The 20,547-nt window shown below is 42.4% G+C and overlaps 1 protein-coding gene across 3 annotated transcripts; it reads right to left on the minus strand.

The window, feature by feature from the left end:
• Positions 1–335: 335 nt before the first annotated feature.
• arhgap45b (Rho GTPase activating protein 45b) lies at positions 336–20,470 on the minus strand. 3 transcript variants are annotated; one of them, XM_080431363.1, is made up of 24 exons: positions 20,122–20,470; positions 18,013–18,244; positions 17,253–17,435; positions 14,305–14,448; positions 14,080–14,164; positions 12,286–12,358; positions 11,621–11,696; positions 11,223–11,354; positions 11,064–11,125; positions 9,148–9,258; positions 8,962–9,042; positions 7,963–8,130; positions 7,393–7,530; positions 6,662–6,861; positions 5,770–5,885; positions 5,457–5,534; positions 5,227–5,328; positions 4,600–4,763; positions 3,786–3,974; positions 2,998–3,135; positions 2,481–2,746; positions 1,948–2,181; positions 1,341–1,429; positions 336–1,183 (listed from the first exon to the last, which is right to left on the minus strand). In XM_080431363.1, the coding sequence occupies exons 1-24, from the start codon at positions 20,449–20,451 to the stop codon at positions 723–725; spliced, it is 3,852 nt and encodes a 1,283-aa protein (XP_080287489.1). In that variant the 5' UTR covers positions 20,452–20,470; the 3' UTR covers positions 336–722. The 3 variants fall into 3 exon arrangements, with proteins under 3 accessions (XP_080287489.1, XP_080287488.1, XP_080287490.1); XM_080431362.1 differs by having other exon boundaries at positions 1,341–1,425; positions 1,950–2,181; positions 14,305–14,463; XM_080431364.1 differs by lacking the exon at positions 20,122–20,470 and adding an exon at positions 19,260–19,782.
• Between the last annotated feature and the right edge of the window lie 77 nt (positions 20,471–20,547).

The following is a 20,547-nucleotide window of genomic DNA, read 5'->3' on the forward strand; positions in this document are numbered from 1 at the left end:
CATGTGCATTATAAAATGTCACAATTAAAGACGGAACCAGCTTCCATTGTATAAAAACAATTTACAGAAATGTTAAACTGGTGCTCAAATTTGAGCTGAGGTGGTGCACCACTATTCCTCTATTGTACACAACATTGAAAACAAATTTCTATGGGGACAGTGGAAGTATAGTTTGGTATGCATAATGGAGATCCAGATAGAACCATTTTACATGGTTTGCCTAGTGATGGTTGATTCCAGCTATAGTGTATTTGTTTAAAATGTAGTAACTGTTTAGTATGCCCAAAGCCTAATGATTACTGACATGGTATGAAGCAAGGACATCCAAAACCCTCTGAAAATACAAATTTATTCATCAAGACAAGACAGACATTTGCAACACAAGCAACATTTAAAAAATAAATTTAAAAACTTTTGTGCCGAAATAAAACCAGCAGCACTTTCAATGGGTGAAATGTTTGGAAAGAACAATGTAAATATACTTGTATGAATAATCAAAACAATTCTAAAAGGTTCAATTCTAAGTGGTATGAGTGATTGCATGAAACAGCAGTAAGCATCTGGCATTGTGGAGTTGTATGCATAAGTTTCACTACCAGGCTAGATAAAAAAAAACTCCATTGTACAACTGCATTTCAGTGTTTTACGACACTCGTAAGAACAAATATCTTCTTATTGACACCCTGTTTGATAACATACTTGACAATACACACTGATGGTTATCAGACAAACTCAGCGTCTCTGTCCGCATTTCTGGTTAGGGGTAGTTTTTTCCCATATAGACGTGTCGGGGTGTGCCCTGCTATGCTCACTGCAGGGGTGCAGTTATTGTTGGACTGATTCATGTTGAGCTCCGACAGGGTGGCGCTCAGATCCTCTTCTGCACCAACCGCTTCCTCTTCTGGGGGGTCACACTGTGGCAGCGCAGGGGGGTCACCTCCATCACACGCTTTCGGGTTCTCCTGGTCCAAATCTTGCTCCTGCTCCGCGTCAGTATGGCACATAGGCTGGCTAGACAGATCCAGGCTGTCCCTGTCGTTCAGCTGGTCATCATCCGTGCTGACCACACTGTCCTGCTTGACCAGGGTGTGTGGCTGCTGCAAGTGTGTGGTCCCCTGGCCGCACTCATCCGGCTCCGAGTCAGAATCTCGATCCAGCTGTTCGCTGGATCCTTGAGAACTGTCTGAATGGAAGAAAGATACAACATTGCTCAGGAAGGGGTGTTAATCCCGGACACATTTCATTGAGACGGACTCTTATGAAGTAGGTCTGTTGATTAAATATTAAACAGACCAAGAGAAAAGGGCATTATGCATTTTTGTAGACATCAGGACTCTCACCACATCCCTCCTCCATCTTGTCATGGTCTTGTCTGTTCTGCTCCTCTGTGCCGCCACTGTCCTCTGCTTCAGCAGTGCTGCCACCCTGAACCCGAGGATAGAGGAAACACTGGTAAACCTTTCACAAGACACACACTGAAGCACTGACTTGAATAAAACCTGTTTAATGTTGGTGGGTTCTGGGTTGACAGTTATCTGTGTTAGACATTCTGCAAAAACGCAGATCCACCTCTTAAGATGTCTCCAGTGTAAACAGACTTTGAAATGTCAGCTTTTAATGATGACAAATTGTGACAGCCCTGTTCAGCAATGACGTACATAAAAATAAACTACATCGGTTGTGGGTGTGAAGGGGATACAAGGCTCTCGTACAGGGAACTAGACAGAACAAAGCCTACCTGTTCCTGGTGAAAACAATGACTCATTTAAAGCTAAAGGGAACTGCCGAAACAAAGACATTGGCAAAATGGATGACTTTTTTTGTGGTACTGTAGCTACTCTGTCTTAAAACCTGCACTTATACAAACACGTTCCACAAATGTTACTAAGATGTAAAAAGGTTGAGAAGTACAGTATTTGGCTCATTACTTTGCATGTACATTGCCATACCTGTTGAGTGGAGGGAGTGTGGTGGGTGGTACTAGAGGATGATGTTTTGGACTGGAAGATGGCAGTGTAGAAGACTATGAGGGCTTCAATGATGCGGGCCTGGTGGGGGTAGTCCACCAAGGACGACAGGGAGACCGTGGCCCCCGTTGGCCGGGGACGCATCAGGGAGGGCCCAAACACAATCCCCAAGTTACTGGGACTCATCTTGTTTTCCTGCTCCAACTCTGAAATTCTGTAGAGGATAGGTGCAGAGAAAGAGGAATGAAGAGGAGGGTCATTCAGAAGCCATTCAAACATCCTATTTTTTAATTGGCATTTGAACAGCATTGTTGTTCACACTATATCTATAAAGTGTAGAATATACATGCAGCTATGTGAATTCAAACTCAGTCTTTGACTAAATGATAATGTTTACACTGGACTCTACATTGGAGACGGTAAAAGTTCAGCTAATATTTTCACCCTAAAGATATAGTATAGTTTTTTGGGAAAGATAACTCTTCATAGTATTTTACCAGCTGTGCTACTGACCTGCGGAGGTGGCGTACAATGTAGCGTAATGTAGCAACGTTAGCCTTTGGCACCTCCTTCAGAAGCTCCCCGAGCTTGTCCACTAGGACCAGGGCCTCCGGGTGGGTGTCTGGACCAAGGTCAACTAGCTCCGGCCCCCTGCCCATCAGCTGGCTGCCACTACCTGACTCGGCATCCTCTCCTTCTGGGGTGTCAGCATGCAAGCTCTCCTTGGCGAGCCCCATCAGATTATTGTACAGAGGGAACGGCATAATGGGCTCTGGCAACTTGTGGGGGGTGAAGTGGGTGGGGTGGGGGGGATTTAAGGAGAATAAGATGGGTGTGGGGAAACGGGAATAAAAGGAATGTGTTAAAAAGGGGTACAACACTTAAAGCACACATCCTTTTTCATATTCTGTGTTATTCCAAGCATGGATAGTTAACTCTTTGTGTCAACATAGTTTATAGTCAATTCCACTCTGCATCAAGATCCTTTTCCCATTTGTGTATGAGTTTGTCTGTATTCATTTAATTATACCTGTCTGAGGTAGAGCTTGAGGACATTGCTGATGTCATGTGGTGAACACTGAGACAGTTCTACCAGCTCCTTGCCATTTTCAAAGGACTGGCACAACTTCTCCACACGAGTCTTCACCCCATTCACCCTGTAGATACCCTAGAAAGAGGTGATTGGAAATGTGTAGGTTTGCTGAGCACACATTTTAAAGTAATAACAGACTACGAATGAAAACAATTCATTAATAAACATGAACATTTTATATGGTGCAATCAACCCTTTGATTAGGGTTGAGATTTATTGATGAAATAGCCAAAATAGAAGGTGCACACAACCATGGTCCGACTACACAACTGAAAGCCTGTGGACTGCGGTCTCCTGTACACATCTCCTGCCTCCGTTACCACCACCAGTAATTATTAAGACAACTATTGCCTTCAAATATACACAAAGCAGTAGTGTTTGTAGATTAGTACACACCCCATTTAGCTGCTGTGGAGATTCTGAGCCTTTCAGATTATGCACCATGGATTATAGTTAACACATTTTGCTGTATATTGTTTGGGCCATTTGCTTCATATACCTCCCCTCCTTATTGTGTACTGGTGTACATCACATAAGGTAATGAATGTTCCCATTTGAATGACATTGTAAAACAATGCACACACACACACCAGTGACTAGGTAACGCAGGTAAACAGGAAACTACAAGCACACTAAAGCAGAAACGGGGGTCCTGGTCAAGGAAAAACATGTATAGCAATCACTCAAAAACAACATTACCCCTGTCCCCGCTAACACCCACTCACCTTCATCTTGAGTGCCCGTCTCTCGATCTCAGAGATACATTTGGTGATGATGAAGGGGATGCCATCACTGCCACAGCTGGCTGCCTGAGAAAACTCTCTGCCAAACAGCTGTAGACGTCCCTGCAGCTTCTTATGGCCACATTGGATGGCTAGAGTCTCCAGACAACGCTTGTGGCATGCTAAATAGCACTGTAGGAGATGATTAAAATTTCTTAGTATTGAAAATGTAGCCATTACATACATCATAACCACACAGTATTTGTAATGATTATGGTGTCGGCATCAGAGTTATTTATATTAACAAGTATGTTTGCACATGAGGAAGATTGATTTTGTACTGTTTATTTCAGTGTAATGTCAGTTTTTACAAAACCATTTACTCAAAATATAAAGATAACCGGTAATCACACCCCTAAATGCAATGTACACCATGTATAGGCTGGTATAGCAACAAATATTCATATACATTCACAGCTAATTGTAAACTCCTCTTCCAGATGGCATAATTAATTTAGCATACCATTATGTGAATGACCAATGCCTTGAAATTATCTTAACTGCAATAAAAGTACAAGAGCAACCATTTATCTGTGGCATAAATGGTATGGGACATAAGAGTTCTTTTTTTAGTTTAGTTATTTTTTGGGCATTTTCAAGCCTTTATTTGACAGAGACAGTGGAGAGAGACGCAGGAGAGAAGAGATGGGGAAGGACATGCAGCAAAGGCCCTCGGGTGGGATTTGAACCCAGGCCGGCTGCGCAAGGACTGAGCCCGAGTGGTATGCGTTCTACTCAGAATGATAAATTAACTCACCTCCTCACACTCAGCACCCTGGAAGTAAACGTAGCTGTCACACTCCCGGCACTTCGAAGGAGTCCGCAGCTTCCTTAATCGGTGTGTCTGCGCCGCTTTGGAAAGGCCGATGTTCCGGAAGGGTCCAGTGGAGACCACAACATCAGGCTCCATGCCATTGACAGCTAGAGAATATGAGATGCATTAATGCACCAACATTCAGTAACACCCTTCTTCAAACTTCATTCTGTAAATACAGTATATCCATCAATAGACCCCTTAACAGACGACGTCACACTGGTTGCAACGTCATACTGCGCAAGCGTCAAACCCATTCTGTCAGGTCTCGCTAGGGCGCGCAGCATTAGCCAACACACAAGAGGGGGTTGAGGTGCTGAAACCAGCGCCCCGGTTGAGAATTGATTGTATGAAACAATCACCTGTGCATCCAGTCTCAATGTTGGTAAACAAATAATTGGTCTATAGTATCTTCATTCTGTAAATACAGTATATCCATCTATAGTATCTTCATTCTGTAAATACAGTATATCCATCTATAGTATATATATAAAACAATTTATTTTCCATTCAGTTCACTTGTCATGTAACCAAGTAAAGTACAGAAATATGACATTCTGTGGATCCTACTTGGGGTTTCAAAGGATGCCACATTGCCATCCTTTTCGTCTGCATCCTCATTGGAAGAAATGGTTCCAGTGGACGACGTCCTAGCCATTTTATTGATGTCACCTAAAATGTGCACAGACCAACACAAACTTAAACATATTTGACACACACATAAACTGACTGAAAAAGGTCAGCTGGTTTGTGTATTAAATGTATGCAAATCTATTCAGTGACAGTAGATTCATATTTACATGTGCTGGCAGTAGGAGACTCCATCCCTCCAACACTGTCATCGCTAACGGTCGATCCCCATGACTTATGGCCTAGTTCTGGTGAAGACAAAGACATGACTGAGTAATGACAGCCCAAAAATATTAGGTTTACTAGGTAAATACATGCACCTCACAGTATTTTTAAATTATTTTCCATTGCGCACTAAAATATTCAACCGTTTCCAGTCTTGACAAAACAAGTCCTGTTCCTAACCCAAGCAATCTAATATTGCAATCATTCAATAAAATACAAAGGCTAAAACAAGCACAGGTGCAGCTCTGCCTCACTCACTCTTTCGATTTCGCTCGGTCTCTCTGCTGTCTCCAGGGCCTGTGTCCACAGAACAGCTGTCTGTGCCGCTGGGCTGATCCATGTTGAAACTGTCATTCCTGGCTCTATGGCCCTGCCTACGACACAGAGTCAAACCATCAGAAAGCAAGGCCAATCATTTCACTGTAATATATATTCACGATTTTATCCTTTAACTTCTGAAAGGCAAGGTCTGGTGCCAAACGACCCCCTGATACTAGGCAGTGTACAGAACTGTAGTCCCAGGTTTCCAGAAGGTGGTATACCCATTTCCCGTTCCAGTACAATTTTCTACAAACCTGCTGCCAAGCCAATCAAATTAAAATGAACAGGAAATGGGTGTCCCACCTTTTGAAAACCTGGGACTACAATTATGCACAGAGCCAGCGGTGGTGGAAAGTACATGGGAAGTACATACTCGAGTACTGTACTTGAGTACAATATTGAGGTGGTTTTACTTTACAAGAGCATTTTAATTTTTCAAAACTTTATACTTCTACTGCGCACTACAGTACATCTCAGAGTGCAGATTTAGATTACTACAAAACATGCAGTAAACTCTTAAGCCCTATTTTATACTTTGGCTATTAGAAAATAGATGATCTACAAGCTCACAATGTATTGTTGCTGTTGGGTGAAAACCTTATGTACAAAACAGTTTATTCATTTTATAGCTGCCATTTTCACTACTTTTGTGCAACACTCTTGTATGATGAAGTAGGGCATTAATTTACAACGCCACATAAAAAGTTAAAATGTGGAGATATTAGGCTTCTGCTTGAAAGCAACAATATGATATCTATATATTGCCCAGCCCTACTGTAAGTATGCCTACACTGTATGTCTTGGCTGTGCTGTCTTGGGCATCACTTACTGTGTAGAGGATGAGGAGGTGGGAGAGTACGGCTCAAAGGCGTAATGACGGGTGGGCTGCTCTGGCAGCTGCAGGTCTCGGACATGGGCAGCGTACTGCTGGCCTGGGTCATACAGCTTACTGCTCTCACATAGGGTCTGATAGTGGACTGGCAAAGCCACAGTCTGCATGTGCATATTCTGATAGTAGGAGATTGTTGCCTGAGGGGGAAAAAAAAATAGGTTTGGAGGGAAGGTCACCCCAATGCTAAAAAAGACATTTTCTATCAGTATTCATGTTAGAGCCCGATCTGACGCCAATCCCGATTTTGGAGACCCCTAGACCACCGATTACCGATGTTTTGACCAATATTTGTACAATATGCAAACAAGTAAATACAAAATGCACACATGAACTGAACTTTATTTTACCACTGAAGCGCTATTCAAATTCTTTGGAAAAACTGCCGATCTTCAGTTCACAACGCATCGAGCTTGCAGATCTTTTTTCTGGGAGGATAGTTTGTAAACGTTTCAAACGTTTCGCCAGTTTGAAAGTGGTTAAAAACGTCGACACACGGCTACATAATTACCAATGTCATTAAAATTAAAAAAAATCGAATAATGTGTGATGTATCGGCCAAACCAATACATTTGTCTGGCTCTATGCTATATATATCAAAAGATGAGGGACAGCGAGTCTAGATGATGCAGATGGGGACTTTGCAACAGTGTTCACGTGTCAGTACTGACCGAGCGTAGGGTCTGGTCACTTTGTTTGATGACTTCCTGTAGCTGTCTCAGTACAGTGACCTTGGTGTGTTCTAGGTCCAGCAGCTGTGCGGTGGCATCAGCTATACAAGTCTTGTAGGTTGCCTCAGCTTCATCTGCCTGTATAGAGAGAGAAAAGCAATATCTTTGTTTACCGTTTTCATTCTGCATCAACATCGCTGTCGGGCTGAAACCTTGCATGTCCAAAACCACAACCTTTTCAGGAAATGGAAAAAAATAACCTGTTTTTCAATGGATCCAATGTAGTTTAGTAACAATTTAGTCACAAGCTATTCTTTATACTTTTCTTTGGTTCAATATTTATAAAACCCACAGATACACTTTTACCACTTAACAAAAATAGAAGCTCACAAATGTGAAACGTTATGAGCTTGTAGATCGGATATTTTTGCTACTTTTCCATGACACTGTTGTACGACCAAGTAGGGCATTCATTTAATTTAATTAATTTTAAATTGAAAAATGGAGATACAAGGTTTCTGCCGGACAGCAATGACAAACAGTATGGGAGCTGCAAGTGGTGAGGAAGACCTTGTTGCGAGTCTCTTCCTCCAAGCGTTTCTTCTTCTCCAGGGACTTGCCGGTGGATCCGCCTCCATCCTCCTCGGCGCGGCAGGCGGCTGCTTTGGCCTTCTCATATTCCTCGCAGCGTGCCATGTAGGCCTGCTTTGCCTTCCGCAGGTTCGCCTCGCATTCCATCTATACACGTGAACACCAGTGCAGAATTTTACAAGCCATGTTGGAGCTGATTTTGTGGTACGATCCTTTTTTTAAAAAAAAGGACCATACTACCGTCAATAAGTCATTGACTATTCAACGTTTCGAGCATATATTGTACATAAACAGCCAATTTCTTTTTATTTTGCATTCGTTTACATTTCCCAATAGTCATTAAAACATTACCTGAACATCATTGCACAGTCATGGACAAGTTGTCTGCAAGTTGATTTTCATGCTTATTTACACATACAGAATTTGTACTCTGCATTTACCCCATAATAATAACCATAAGGAGCGTTCTCCAGCACCCGATCACACAACTACTGATGATATGGAAAATGACAGTCAACAGTGAGGTCAAATACACCATAAGTCAGTGTTTCCCAAACAATGGGTTTTATGGGTTGTGAGTACGGTAAATATAATTGTTACGTTTGCCACAAAATAGTTTTTATTCCAAGATTAAAACTTCAAAGAAATAAAGATTTTTCAAAATAATTTCAGAAGTTTTCAAACAATTAAAATAAATTCCATAAAATGTAAAATAAATAGCTGATCTACAAGCTCACAACATGTTGCGTCACGTTGTGAGCTTGTAGATCGGCTATTTTCACTATCTTTTAAAATAGGGCAGTGGTTAATTCATACTGTATTTTTAAATATGAGTGACAGGGAGACACCAAATTTATTTTTGGGTTCTTGAGCCGAAAGGTTTGGAAACCACTGCCATAAATCATAGTGCTAAAAATGCCAGACCACATGTACAGTATGGTCCTTTAAGTTTACAAATGAGAAGAAAAGAGGCCATACTAGTTTCCTCCTGGCTCGAATCCACTGCTCCTTGATCTCCTTCCGTCTCTTCTCGTGCTCCTGTTTACGCTGCAGCAGTGGCTACAAACAAACAGACTCTTCATGTCAAAGATCTCACATGTCTGCTTTTTGGGGCGTAATCTAAGTGCAGTATGTGTGCATGTGCCTTTGTGTGTGAATGAGTACCAGGATGAAGGTCTGGTTGTGCAGTCTGCCGTGGGCCCGCTGAAGCCCATCACTCTGCTCCTGGTCCTGCTCCAAAGCCAGAGAGTAGATGGAGAAGAAGGGCATGTGGGGCTGGTGGGAGAAGAGGAAAGGATTAACAGAGATGTCAAATAAGCTTTTTTCCTTCTTTTTGCAGATTCTTTATAATAGACCAAATTAATGAGTCAAATGAACCACTTAAGCCCTATTTTACACTTATTTCTATACAAGGTGTATCATCTACATGCTTGTAGCATGTAGATCTGCAATTTTCACTATTTTCTTATAGTAAATTGATTAACAGATTAAATTGATTAATTCGATTACTGTTGCAGCACTAAATGTGAAGGAAGACTCCGAGCACAACAATATGGTAAACAACCAATGAGAACAGTAAAAATTATTATGAACGTGAAATGAACAAAGTGAATCAAGTATTTTGGCATTATATTGGTTAATCCATCATGTAAGAAGGTAAAACCAATTAAACTGTTTTAGTTTTATTAGAATGGACTAGTCATTTGAAACTGCACATCCATAAATGCATGCTCATACTTGTCATATTGCATTATGACATAATACATAAAAGCTTCTCAAATCATATTCAAACCTATCACAAGCTTCTCAAACCATATTCAAACCTATGACATCAATATAGAAACGGGCAATACAAATAATGGAGCAGAAACCAATGCCATGGCACCATTGTGGTATTTTAAGAAAACTATATTTTTAAATATTTATTTTTTATAATAGACTGGTTGTTAGACATCAGAGCTCTAGTAGAGCAACTACACAAGCTTACACCAAGGGTGATTTTCTTGTTCCAATGCACAAGAACTCATTTGGACAGTATGCCTTGCCAGTAAAGGGACAAAACTCTGGAACTCTTGAGTCTTTGCCCACTGATCTAAAACTAGAGACTGGTGGCAATGCTTTTAACAGACTGGTTTATTGTTACGATTACATTTTTACCTTGCCATAGTTTATGTATTGTGTCCGATTAGTTATTTTCAATTCCCTGTATTTGATAGTTTTATTTTTTAGAAAAGCCTCCTGTGGACAGGTGTTGAACATTATCACTTGTGCTAGAATGCTCAGGCAATGCATCTGGTCTGTCCAATGTGATTGCGATGTCAAATAATCAAATGGCTGGGCAATATGAAAAAAGAAAAATCACAATATTTTTGACCAAATATCTTGATTATCATTTTTATCCTATATTAAAATTGGCTTAAGGGAGGACCGGCTGGCCAGCCGGCGGACCACGTCGTCGCACTCATTTCACTGTGACTCAGCCATAACCATATATAAGGAGTTCCCAATGCAGCTACGCCCAAATATGGAGTGCGTTGTCCAACCACCATGTGTTAGTTGACCTTGTATTTGAACTGTACTTTCATGTGTTTTTTTCTGAAAACTTCTAAATAAAGTATTCAATCAATCGTCATGGCATCATGTGCAAACAAATCAGTCAGCTCCATGGCACGGAGGCACAAAAGGGGGGCATGCCCATATACTGACGACATCAGGGATCTCCATATATGGGCATAAAAGGGACAAGAACTGACAATGGCGGTGCGCCGTAGGTGTGAGGGCCGCGTAGCTGCCCGAACTCTAGATGTGAGGGCAGCAATGCGGCCTGAACCTCTAGTTTGTAAAACATTTCCCAAAATAGAACTAGTTACAATGCGTTGTGAGGCATCTGCTATTTGCTGCTTTTGACTATTTTAGAAAGTATAAAATAAGGGCCAAGTGATTAAAACCAGGAAAAGACAACACTTTTCCCACATCACGATATGCAAAATGTGATGATATCCAGTCTCATATCATGATAGTGATAGAATATTGATATATTGCCCTGCCCTAGGTGGACGGAAGAAATAAACCATGTTTACTTGTGTGATGCTGTGTTTGCAGGACTGATACAGTTTCTGAAGGTTCTTGGAGAACTCCATCTCTAGAAGGGGACCAAAAAATAAATTAAATTCAAATTTGTTTTGCTGACAGACTAAGATACAAAGATAAAGAGGATGGTTCTAGAAATATATACACACCCAACGCGAGCCTCTTCTCCACATAACTTATCAAGTCCTTCATGTACTTGGAGATAGTCTTGGCGTACAGCAGAGCAGAGTCCACTCCTCCTTCACTGTTCTGCAGGATTATATCCACCTCCTCCACCCTGCCTACACATGCATATTATATACACATACTGTTACTGTGCTTCAGAACAGAAACTATGCCTATGACAAAAGGTGGAAAAGGTGTGAGTAAGGGACAGAGCAGCAGAGAGACTGAGCAATGAGGGTTGTGGTGTGTGTCTTGGCGTGTGTCTCTGTGTAAGACAAGAGGGTCAAACGGCACTCACAATTCTCTCACAGAGACTTGGAGAACAATAGTGAGGACACTAATAGAAGTCGGAGAAAGTGGAAAAGAGAGAAGGAACTCCTACCGATATACTGAGGGTCATTCCTGAACTGGCTGCCATCATGTCCTTGACCCGAGGCTGCATGCAGGTTCTCCATAGACTACAGGGAACAAAGGCCACATCTAGAAGTCAATACCAACAAGCAGAGTCCAAATTCAAGTCTAATCTAAAACCCAGCAGGCTCAGGGAAAAATGTATTCCTCTGAAACTGACCCATGTTTTAAGCCAAGTACTACTTTAGGCACTGGTAAATCCACTGCTACATTATGCAGGTCTAATGCCAGTTGCTCAATTGTAGTGATTAAGGGGCTTAGGAGGAAGTTATCTGGACCCTCAGAGGCAGTGTGGCTGCATGTGTGTAATTGCAAGTGTGTGAGGAACTGGCATGATTTTAATGATCCATTCTATAAAAAATATATACATATATAAAACTGAATTTATTTTATTTCCATCAATCCTATAGCGAGTTGACCAGAGTCCCCCAGGGCTCTGTAATAGGCCCCTTCCTGTTTTCACTCTACACTAAATATTTGACAAAAATAGACGATCTACAAGCTCACATTGTGACATGTCAGATTGTAGAGCTGCTATTTTCGCTGAATGTTTGCCCCCAGAATAGGGACACTAGGGTTCATGTGGTCAACACCAGTAAAATGTAGGCAGTCATGCACATAATTCATAAGACATACCCTGCTTTTCTCAGTTGGCAGCAGGTTGAGCAGGGTGCTGCTGTCCACCTCTCCCATGAGCAGCTCAGACACACTGTGGAGACACAAGACAGAACTATGGTACAACTGAACACAAAGATCCATCCAGACCTAGCGAGTAAATGTAATATGATGACAATGAATATAGGGATCCATGTTTCAGAAGGAAAGAATTCTAAAAGGCCTTGGTTGTAGTAGGTAGTATAAGAAAATTGTCAATAGTCAAGCACAGTGCAAATGGTAGATGGCAAAAATAGTCTTTATCCGTGTTGTGTTTGGCTTTTGTATACTGCGTCTGGTCTGATTCACCATCGTCCATGTCATCAGTCTGTGTACTTATTTATTTTCCAATTTCTTTGTTTTATCTATTCATTGAGTCGCTCGATTTAATTTTTAGCCCCGGTAGCAGCAGGGCTCAACAGTACGCATGGCAATCTGTTCACCACTGGTCCCAAACATCATCTACCCAACTACCAACTGGATTTTCATGGGAATTCTCTATGTACCTACATGTTCCCCAGAGGATGACCCCTAGTACTGATTGCCATGGAATAAAAATCAAATGGGCGGATTGCCATGAACCTCACTGAACGCATTCATACTTCATGATGGCCCCTACTGAACGCAACCCAATGGCCTTTCTTCTATCACCACCCGTAGGCCAAATTTTCCACTTTCAAGTCATCTCAAACTGTAATGGGCAGATTGCCATGAAACCTCCCGAGGTTTCTGCCATGCTCCCTGGAAGAGGGACCCTAAATATTTTAGCTATGCTTTGGCACCACCATCAGGACAAAATATTAGCTTCTCTCATAAGCTAATAAGATGAAACCTGATTATGGTGACCCTATGGATTTCCTCTAGTGCCACCCTTTGGCAAATTTCCATTTGGTTGTAAGAAAAAGCATGGACTCAAGGTGCTGCTAGTATAGTGGGGTTTTTAGACTTTTAGTCTTGTTTAAATTACAATGTAATTTAATGTAGCAAAATATTCTCTCCCCAATAGGCCCATTGCCAAGATACCATGAATTACAATTTGTTCATAAATAAAGCATCATAAAAAATGCAATATTCAGGTTGTTGTTCAAAGAGTAGTAGAATGAGGAAATGGCCTCGACAGGCGGAAATGTTCAATTCAACTGTCCTACTCTGCCCACTCGCTTCCTTCTATGGGTCTATGATGGTTGTTTAAACACTTTTAAAGGCAGAGTAGCTTATGGTAGATGCATGTGCACCTGCCAATGCCTGTAAGGAAAACACAGACCTGATCTATTAAAGAATAAAAGATTAACCAAAATGTGTATACTTTGATCACTTAGACTAGAGAGCTTAATGTAGCTTACAAGCTATATTCATAACAGTTACATATCACCGTCTCCAAGAATTTCATTTTCTTTTAAAATCGATAGCAATCAGTTCAGACAGCAGCTACGCACTGAACAGGGTTTTGGTTTTGTGTCATACTGCATGCAACGTTAAAGTAAACCACTTCCTGTTTTCAGCTCTGCCTCATGCAAATGTGTCACCAGAAGTGCACTTCTCTCCAGACGTTGTACACCGGTTCCATACACACAGAATGACTATCGCACCGTACCTCAAGTCATCCGTTATGCTCCTGCATTGCTCACCTCAAGTACATAGACTCATGATGGACTACACATAATACAATAACAACCAATACAAGCAAGGGTAGGGTCATAGAGATGAGGGTTGCTTTAAGACTGGAATTATGGAATTCCACTTCACTAAACAGATAGAAGAGAAGAGAAGACTTACTTGCTGCTAAAAGCAACTGCAATCGTCTCGATGGCCTTCTCAAAGTCCTTTTTATCTGCCTCGTTACAAGCCTCATAGTGAAAACCTAAAAACCAAGAAAACAAATAAGCTTAGCTCTCATATAAAAGGTTAGACAAATGCTCTACCTTAAAAGTTTTGCATTACACCAATTAATAAAGACTGCAAAGATGTCATACATAACGGGTTCCTGAGCAACTAACTGACCTTTGACCTTGGATATGAGCATGCCAGCAGCGGTGAGGATCTCCACTGTGTTGAGCAGAGGGTAGGTGCTGATGACCTGCCGTAGAACCCGCAGAACCTCCCCCAGACACTCATGGGCCACAGGACGCCGACTCTCCTCCTTACCTGGTTCAAGGTTGTCAATTGTCACAATACAGGCGGTAGCGAAATTGGAGGCAATGACATTCTTTTCCTCCAAACCTCAACAGTGTGCATAATACAAAAAAAGTTGATAAAACAAAATAGGTAAAAGGTGGAGGGGAGAGAGAGGGGTGGAAGTGAAAGGGGGAGAAAGTGGGGTTGAGGTAGAAGAGAAGTAGAGGGAGACAAGTGGCAAAGAGGGTGATGGGAGAAACGGAGGAGAAAGAGGGATGCAGCAGGAGTGAGGGGATGACAGGGAGAGTGTGGGAGGGTGAGGGACAGAGGAAGACATGAATGGTGAATTTGTGTTGTACGAGTTGACATTGCCGTGACAGACGGTAAAGAAGACATACAAGAGAAAGTTGGCTGAGTACCGTGAAACCTAATTGATACTTCATCATGACTGGTGTCGCCGAAATGACTGATATTCAAGTGGAAAAACGCGACGCATTCCGAAAATACACAAGCCATTGTCAGCACCACAGTAAAATCCTCAGTGTGAATTTAGAGTTAAAATCAACACTGTGGCTTTTACTGTGTCGCACCTCTGTCTTGATGTCAGTAATACCATCTGCAGCCTTCTGTTCATTTCCTAATTTCTTGTGTACTGCATCATCAGCCTACTCCTCCCTCTTTCTATCAAAGCAGCTCTCTGAAAAGGCCAGAGGGCAACCGTCCCTTCGTCTTCTCCCTTTTGCACACATGTGGCTTTGTCTGTAAATGTCTGTCTGTGTCAGAGGCAAGAATACAAAGGCTGAGGACTACGTGACCTGCGTCTTGTGTCACAGAGAGGATGTGGCCCTTTCCCATTGTTTTGACTGATTAGAAACTGACAACTGTTCTTGCTGCATAATTCTGGTACTATACAAGAAACATGCTCCGTCAGCTTTCAGTTATGGCTAAATTCAGAAACCTTCTCCATTAAGTACATGTATTAAAAGGAATTTGGAAATTGACATGGAGGGGGGAAAAAATGGGATTATGATGCCACCATTCTTTAGCTTTGCTGGATGTGCAGAGTACGCAGATAAATCAAGGACCATACCAGTGGTCTGGCACGTTTTGCCCATCGACTACAACTCTCAGTATAATTAGCATTACTACCATCCAGTTTCCAAAGCACACCGTCGTTTGTTTGAGTTTCAAGTTAGTCATTGGATTCCATTAATTTCAGTATGGTATGAAAATCAACTTGCAGACTTGAAACTTGTTTGAGATAGGTAATCCAACATACTAAATACTATCATTGTATGGTCACATTTTGTCAAATGTTATTGCATTTGAAAGTCAAAGATAGTCCCTGGAGCTTAGCCACACAATGTTGTTTAGTCAACATCGGCTCAATTATCCAGGCAAGTTTACAAGAAATGTAAACGAACGCATAATCTAAAAATAGAGCAATTAACAGGAAAAGGTCCCATGTCTATGTATGAAATATGGCTGAAGCCATAAATAGACAATGACCTGTATGCAATATGGTAAAGGTCATGGGGAAATATTTTGAGTAAGAGGGATCACAGTGGTGGTTAGGAGTGGAGACTAAGCTCTGTGCTGCTGATGTGATAGGTGAGGGGTCATGGCGATGCAGCCAGCCTATCAGAGGAGGAAATGTGAACGAGGTCTTTCTTTCAGAGACTATCCATCATGGCTTCCTGTTTAGAATGCTCACCATGGGTGGAGAACGACACAGAATAGAACCAGATAAAGTGAGACAGACAACTCTCTCATCTCGACCGTGAGAAACCAAAAACGCAAGAAGTATGTCTGAACAAGTCTTTTCATCTGTTTAAAACAGGCATTTTTCTTACATTATGAACAGACATGTTTCTAATACCTGAGAGGTCAGAAAAGCCTTTACAAATGCTTCGATGGCACTTCTTTTAAATAAACAAAATGTAAAATGTATCCGAGATCAGACTCCACAATGTCTAGTCATGAAGGAGTGGAAATGTTACCATTCTAGCCCTGTAGCACATACATAGTAGAGCAGGGGGAAGAGTGTGTGAGAGGCTGCAGTAAACAAGAAGTTGGCTTCCTGCTGGAGACAAGAGCGCGGTCGAGTCTGTGGGCGCAGCGGAAACACAGCCCTTCAGTTGGAGAGAGGAAGCTACGAGGCACTTGTCAGCTTGCTGCAAAGTGGCTCCACGCCTTCAATACAATATACACATGGTGGTTAACAGGAGAGATATTGACGTTGGTGGATTCCTCGTCGTCTCCTCTTCCTTATCAAGATGCAGTGAAGGAGAGAGAGACCATGTCAGCCTCCCACCTCCACCCCACCACTCGGAGCCAAGAAGGGAAGGAGGAGCCAAAACAACAAGTGTTGCTCCAGACGTACGTTTTGTGGTGTGTGTGTGTATAGACACACACCACAATAACACTCAAGAGACAATGGTATACAGTCACCATCCAGTAGCCAAATATTAAAACTAACAAACAAAGGGACATAATTACATATACACAGAAATATGTTTGTGTCAACGGCCCTATTCATAGCCCTGGGTCTGTGATCCCTGGGGCAGGAGGAGGTTCACTTGTGTCTGTCACTTGCAATTTTCACCAAACTGTTTTATGAGGCAGAGCAGAGCCTAACCAATCATTTAAAGTTGAATATGTAAATATTTGGGATGATATCAATCATGTCACCCTTTTTTCCAATGCTTCCAAGAGTTATGGCTGGCTCTGGAAAAAAGAAAAAAGCCTCACCCTTCCACGAACTGTACTTGGCAGAAAGTTCATAGACACAGCTTCATGAAAGCATCTCCTTGCTACATTCTCTCTCCCCTTACCTTCAGCCAGCACGACATCCTTCAGTTTCTCCACAGCCTCAGCGAAACGCGCCACATCCCTCAACAGGGCTGGGATGTCTTCCACCTCAATGGCTGTGCTCTCAGGACCATCGTTTGGGGTGGTAGGGGTCAAGGCTCCCTTCCCTTGGCCCTTAGTAAACACCCACGATTGCAGTGGGAAACCTGGGGGGACACACAGCTAGTCACTCAACCAACTAGGGATTTACAGCATCTGGATTATGACCATTACACTTCATGAAGATTTTTTTTTTCCTGACATAGGGTTGGCTTTCTAAACGTTTGACTTGGACATTCAGCCTTGCTAATGTTTCCATAACATTGACACTATTTACACTTCCCATACACACCCCACTGAAGTGTGTACAGTAAAGAACAGAATAGGGGTAAACACATTAATATCTTAACTTTAAAGAGGGAGTCTTGGAACTAGCTTCAACAAAGACAATATGTCCACTGTATCTACTTTGCATTGTATGACGTAGGGCTACACGATTATCATGATTATTTTGACAAATATTGAGATTACAATTATTCAATGGAGTTTAGTGACTTTTGTTTTTACACAAGCAGATCACTGCTTTCACATTCATGTTGTCTTACTGTACATCCCTGCTAATGTAGGTTTGAATCTAAATAAAACGGGTCCTCCATAATAAATACCAAAACTTAACACTAAATGAAATCAACAGAGCAATGCTTTCATTTTTACATATTCCTGCTAATAAACATATCTTTGCACCTGCAGCGCTGGCGTGCCTACTGAGGGCCGTGGGCCTCTTCAGGGTGGCCACAGGGGATGGGCAGCCCACCCCATGCATTCCCGACAGCTTACTATGATGGGGGTTAGGTGTGCCTGGGCACGACATGGAGGGGTCCAGCAGCCCAGCGGAGGTGGGGGTGAGAGTGGAGGTGGAAGAGGAGGGAGTGAGGTCGACAGCATCTCTACGAGGCTGCTCCTGGAGAATGGACAACTAAGAGAGAGTGATAAAGAGGGGAGAGAGAGACGGACAGATGGCACAAGAGAGAGAGAGACAGACAGACAGACACCACAAAATTGATGAAACATCAAGAGACGGAATACGTTGAAAACAGCTTGCACACCCTTTTTTAACTGCACTACAGAAGAAAGAAAACAAAGAATTTACAAAAACGACATCCTACGTTTCAGTCGCAGGGACGGTCCTTGAGACCGAAAATGATGTGGATTCAATGCAGAGGCATTCAGTATTCATTTTTTCTTTTAACATCAAGAGACAGACATGGAAAAAGGTCAAGATGATCACGTGACGTATGCCCAGAACCAAACAGCACGAGGGTAACAATGTGACTGGTTGACTTGTGGTGTCCAGGACAACCAGCGACCTTAACACAGTACTGTTGTTGGTAAACATGTAAATGGAGACTTTCACAAGATCCTGTGCTGGCTTATGCAACACTTCCTCACTCAAGAGCTGCTTCAGGGTGTGGCCAAATGGAGTGTCTATAAGTTTAGAAACCGTATTTTGGAAAAGTATCGTTAATATGAGTGATGATACACGGTATATAAAATAAATAACGGTTATGAGAATAAAATCAGCACAGCAGCTAACGGGACACTTCCACTCACTACCACGTTTTGCAGTCTCAGCATTTTAGAGGGTTTGTGAATAAACCTGCCCAAGCCTCGCTGGCAGGTGTATGCCCTCCAGCAAGATTGTAAAACATTATCCATATGCAGCATCTGACCTTGCGACAAGTACTAACAGATACAGATTAGAAGCAGGTGACTCCTCTGCAACAGGAAGCAGCACTGTATATGGCGGTTTAAAGCACGATGGGGATCTCAGGGATAACTACTAAAATAACGCAAATCATCTGTCACCTATTACTCAATTATAGAAGCTACTACATACAGAGTTTTTCATTTTAGCATAACACAAAATTGTTGAATAACTATTTCCAGTGGACATATTGGAAGGTGGTTCATCTGGAGAAGGGGAAACATACCTGCTTAAGCCATAGGTTCGGTCTGTTGGGAAGTATGTCCAGTTTATCCTTGCTTTTAGACTCTGTTTTCTTAACTCTCTGACTAGTAGAGTAAGGGTTGTAGCTGGTTTTTCCACCACGTTTCTGCATGCTTCTGTCCCTAAAGCTGCCTCTCCATCTTATGCAGAAGTCACTTCTGAAACTGTTGATCTTGCAAGAGCACCCCCTGTGTGGCAGTGGCTTACACTGGCTTGCAGGTGGTGGGGAAATAAACTGATGCCTACTCCTTCCTATGATGAGCCTGAGCCATAAGTCTATTTCACAAAATGTTAAGAATGTTGTTAATACCAAATCGTAGGCTCTACAATATTTCTGTTATTTTGGCCATCTTCTTCTCATTGTAGCATCTTCTAAATGCTTAAATTGTAACAGCAGCAGCAAGTTAGACGTTATTGGTTGTTTAGTCCATTATGATTAAGTCCTCAGTCTGTCAAGAAAGAAGACACGTTCTTCTCAAGTCAAGTCGTGATCTGACTGACAGTGCAGTGACAGCAGGAAACTGTTTTTAAACTTCGTCGTAAGAGGGTGTCGTACGCCCAAAACAGCCAATCTACAAGCTCACAACACACCGGGGGATGAGACACCTCGTGAGCTTGTAGATCGGGCTATTTTTTGAAAATCTTTGAAAAATATCTAACATTTTTGAATAATTTAGAATCGTTTTAAAACATAAATCTTCTTTCTGGGGGTTCCATGGCACAAAACGTGTTCAGATAGAAGGGGGGGGGGGGGTCCGCGGCCAAATACATATCAATGTGGGTGTCTGTCTGATCTAAGCAAAGACAAATCTAAATTAAAACAAAAGTGCCAACCAGCAACTTACAGATGGGACGCCGCTTTGAGTCTGCGGCCCATGGGGGCTTCCTGCTCGGCTCTTCTTCGAGATGGATGGCGTCTTGATGAGTTCCCGTTTCTTGCGGGTGAACAGCTTCAGCGTGCCTCCTTTGCTGCCGTCCATGCCGACCTCCTTCAGTCCGACCTCTTTGAGGTTCGCGTAGATCCCCCCCACCCACCCCCCGACTCGCCACTTACGGTGTGCTCTGTGGCCGGTTAATGGCACCTCGCTGCCATCCAGTCCGACCTGCCGAGTGTTGTTGCCCCACGTACGCGTACGCCGTCTGTGTGGGTCTGCCGTTCTCTCCTTGTCACACATGGGAGAGAGAGAGGAGCGCATCGGCGCGCGCACGCTCACTGAGACACGCACGCACCCACACACACCAACTGACACAAACCCAACCGTCACCACAAA

Source organism: Gymnoscopelus braueri, assembly GCF_963280865.1.
Source record: "Gymnoscopelus braueri genome assembly, chromosome: 6".
NCBI lineage: Eukaryota > Metazoa > Chordata > Actinopteri > Myctophiformes > Myctophidae > Gymnoscopelus > Gymnoscopelus braueri.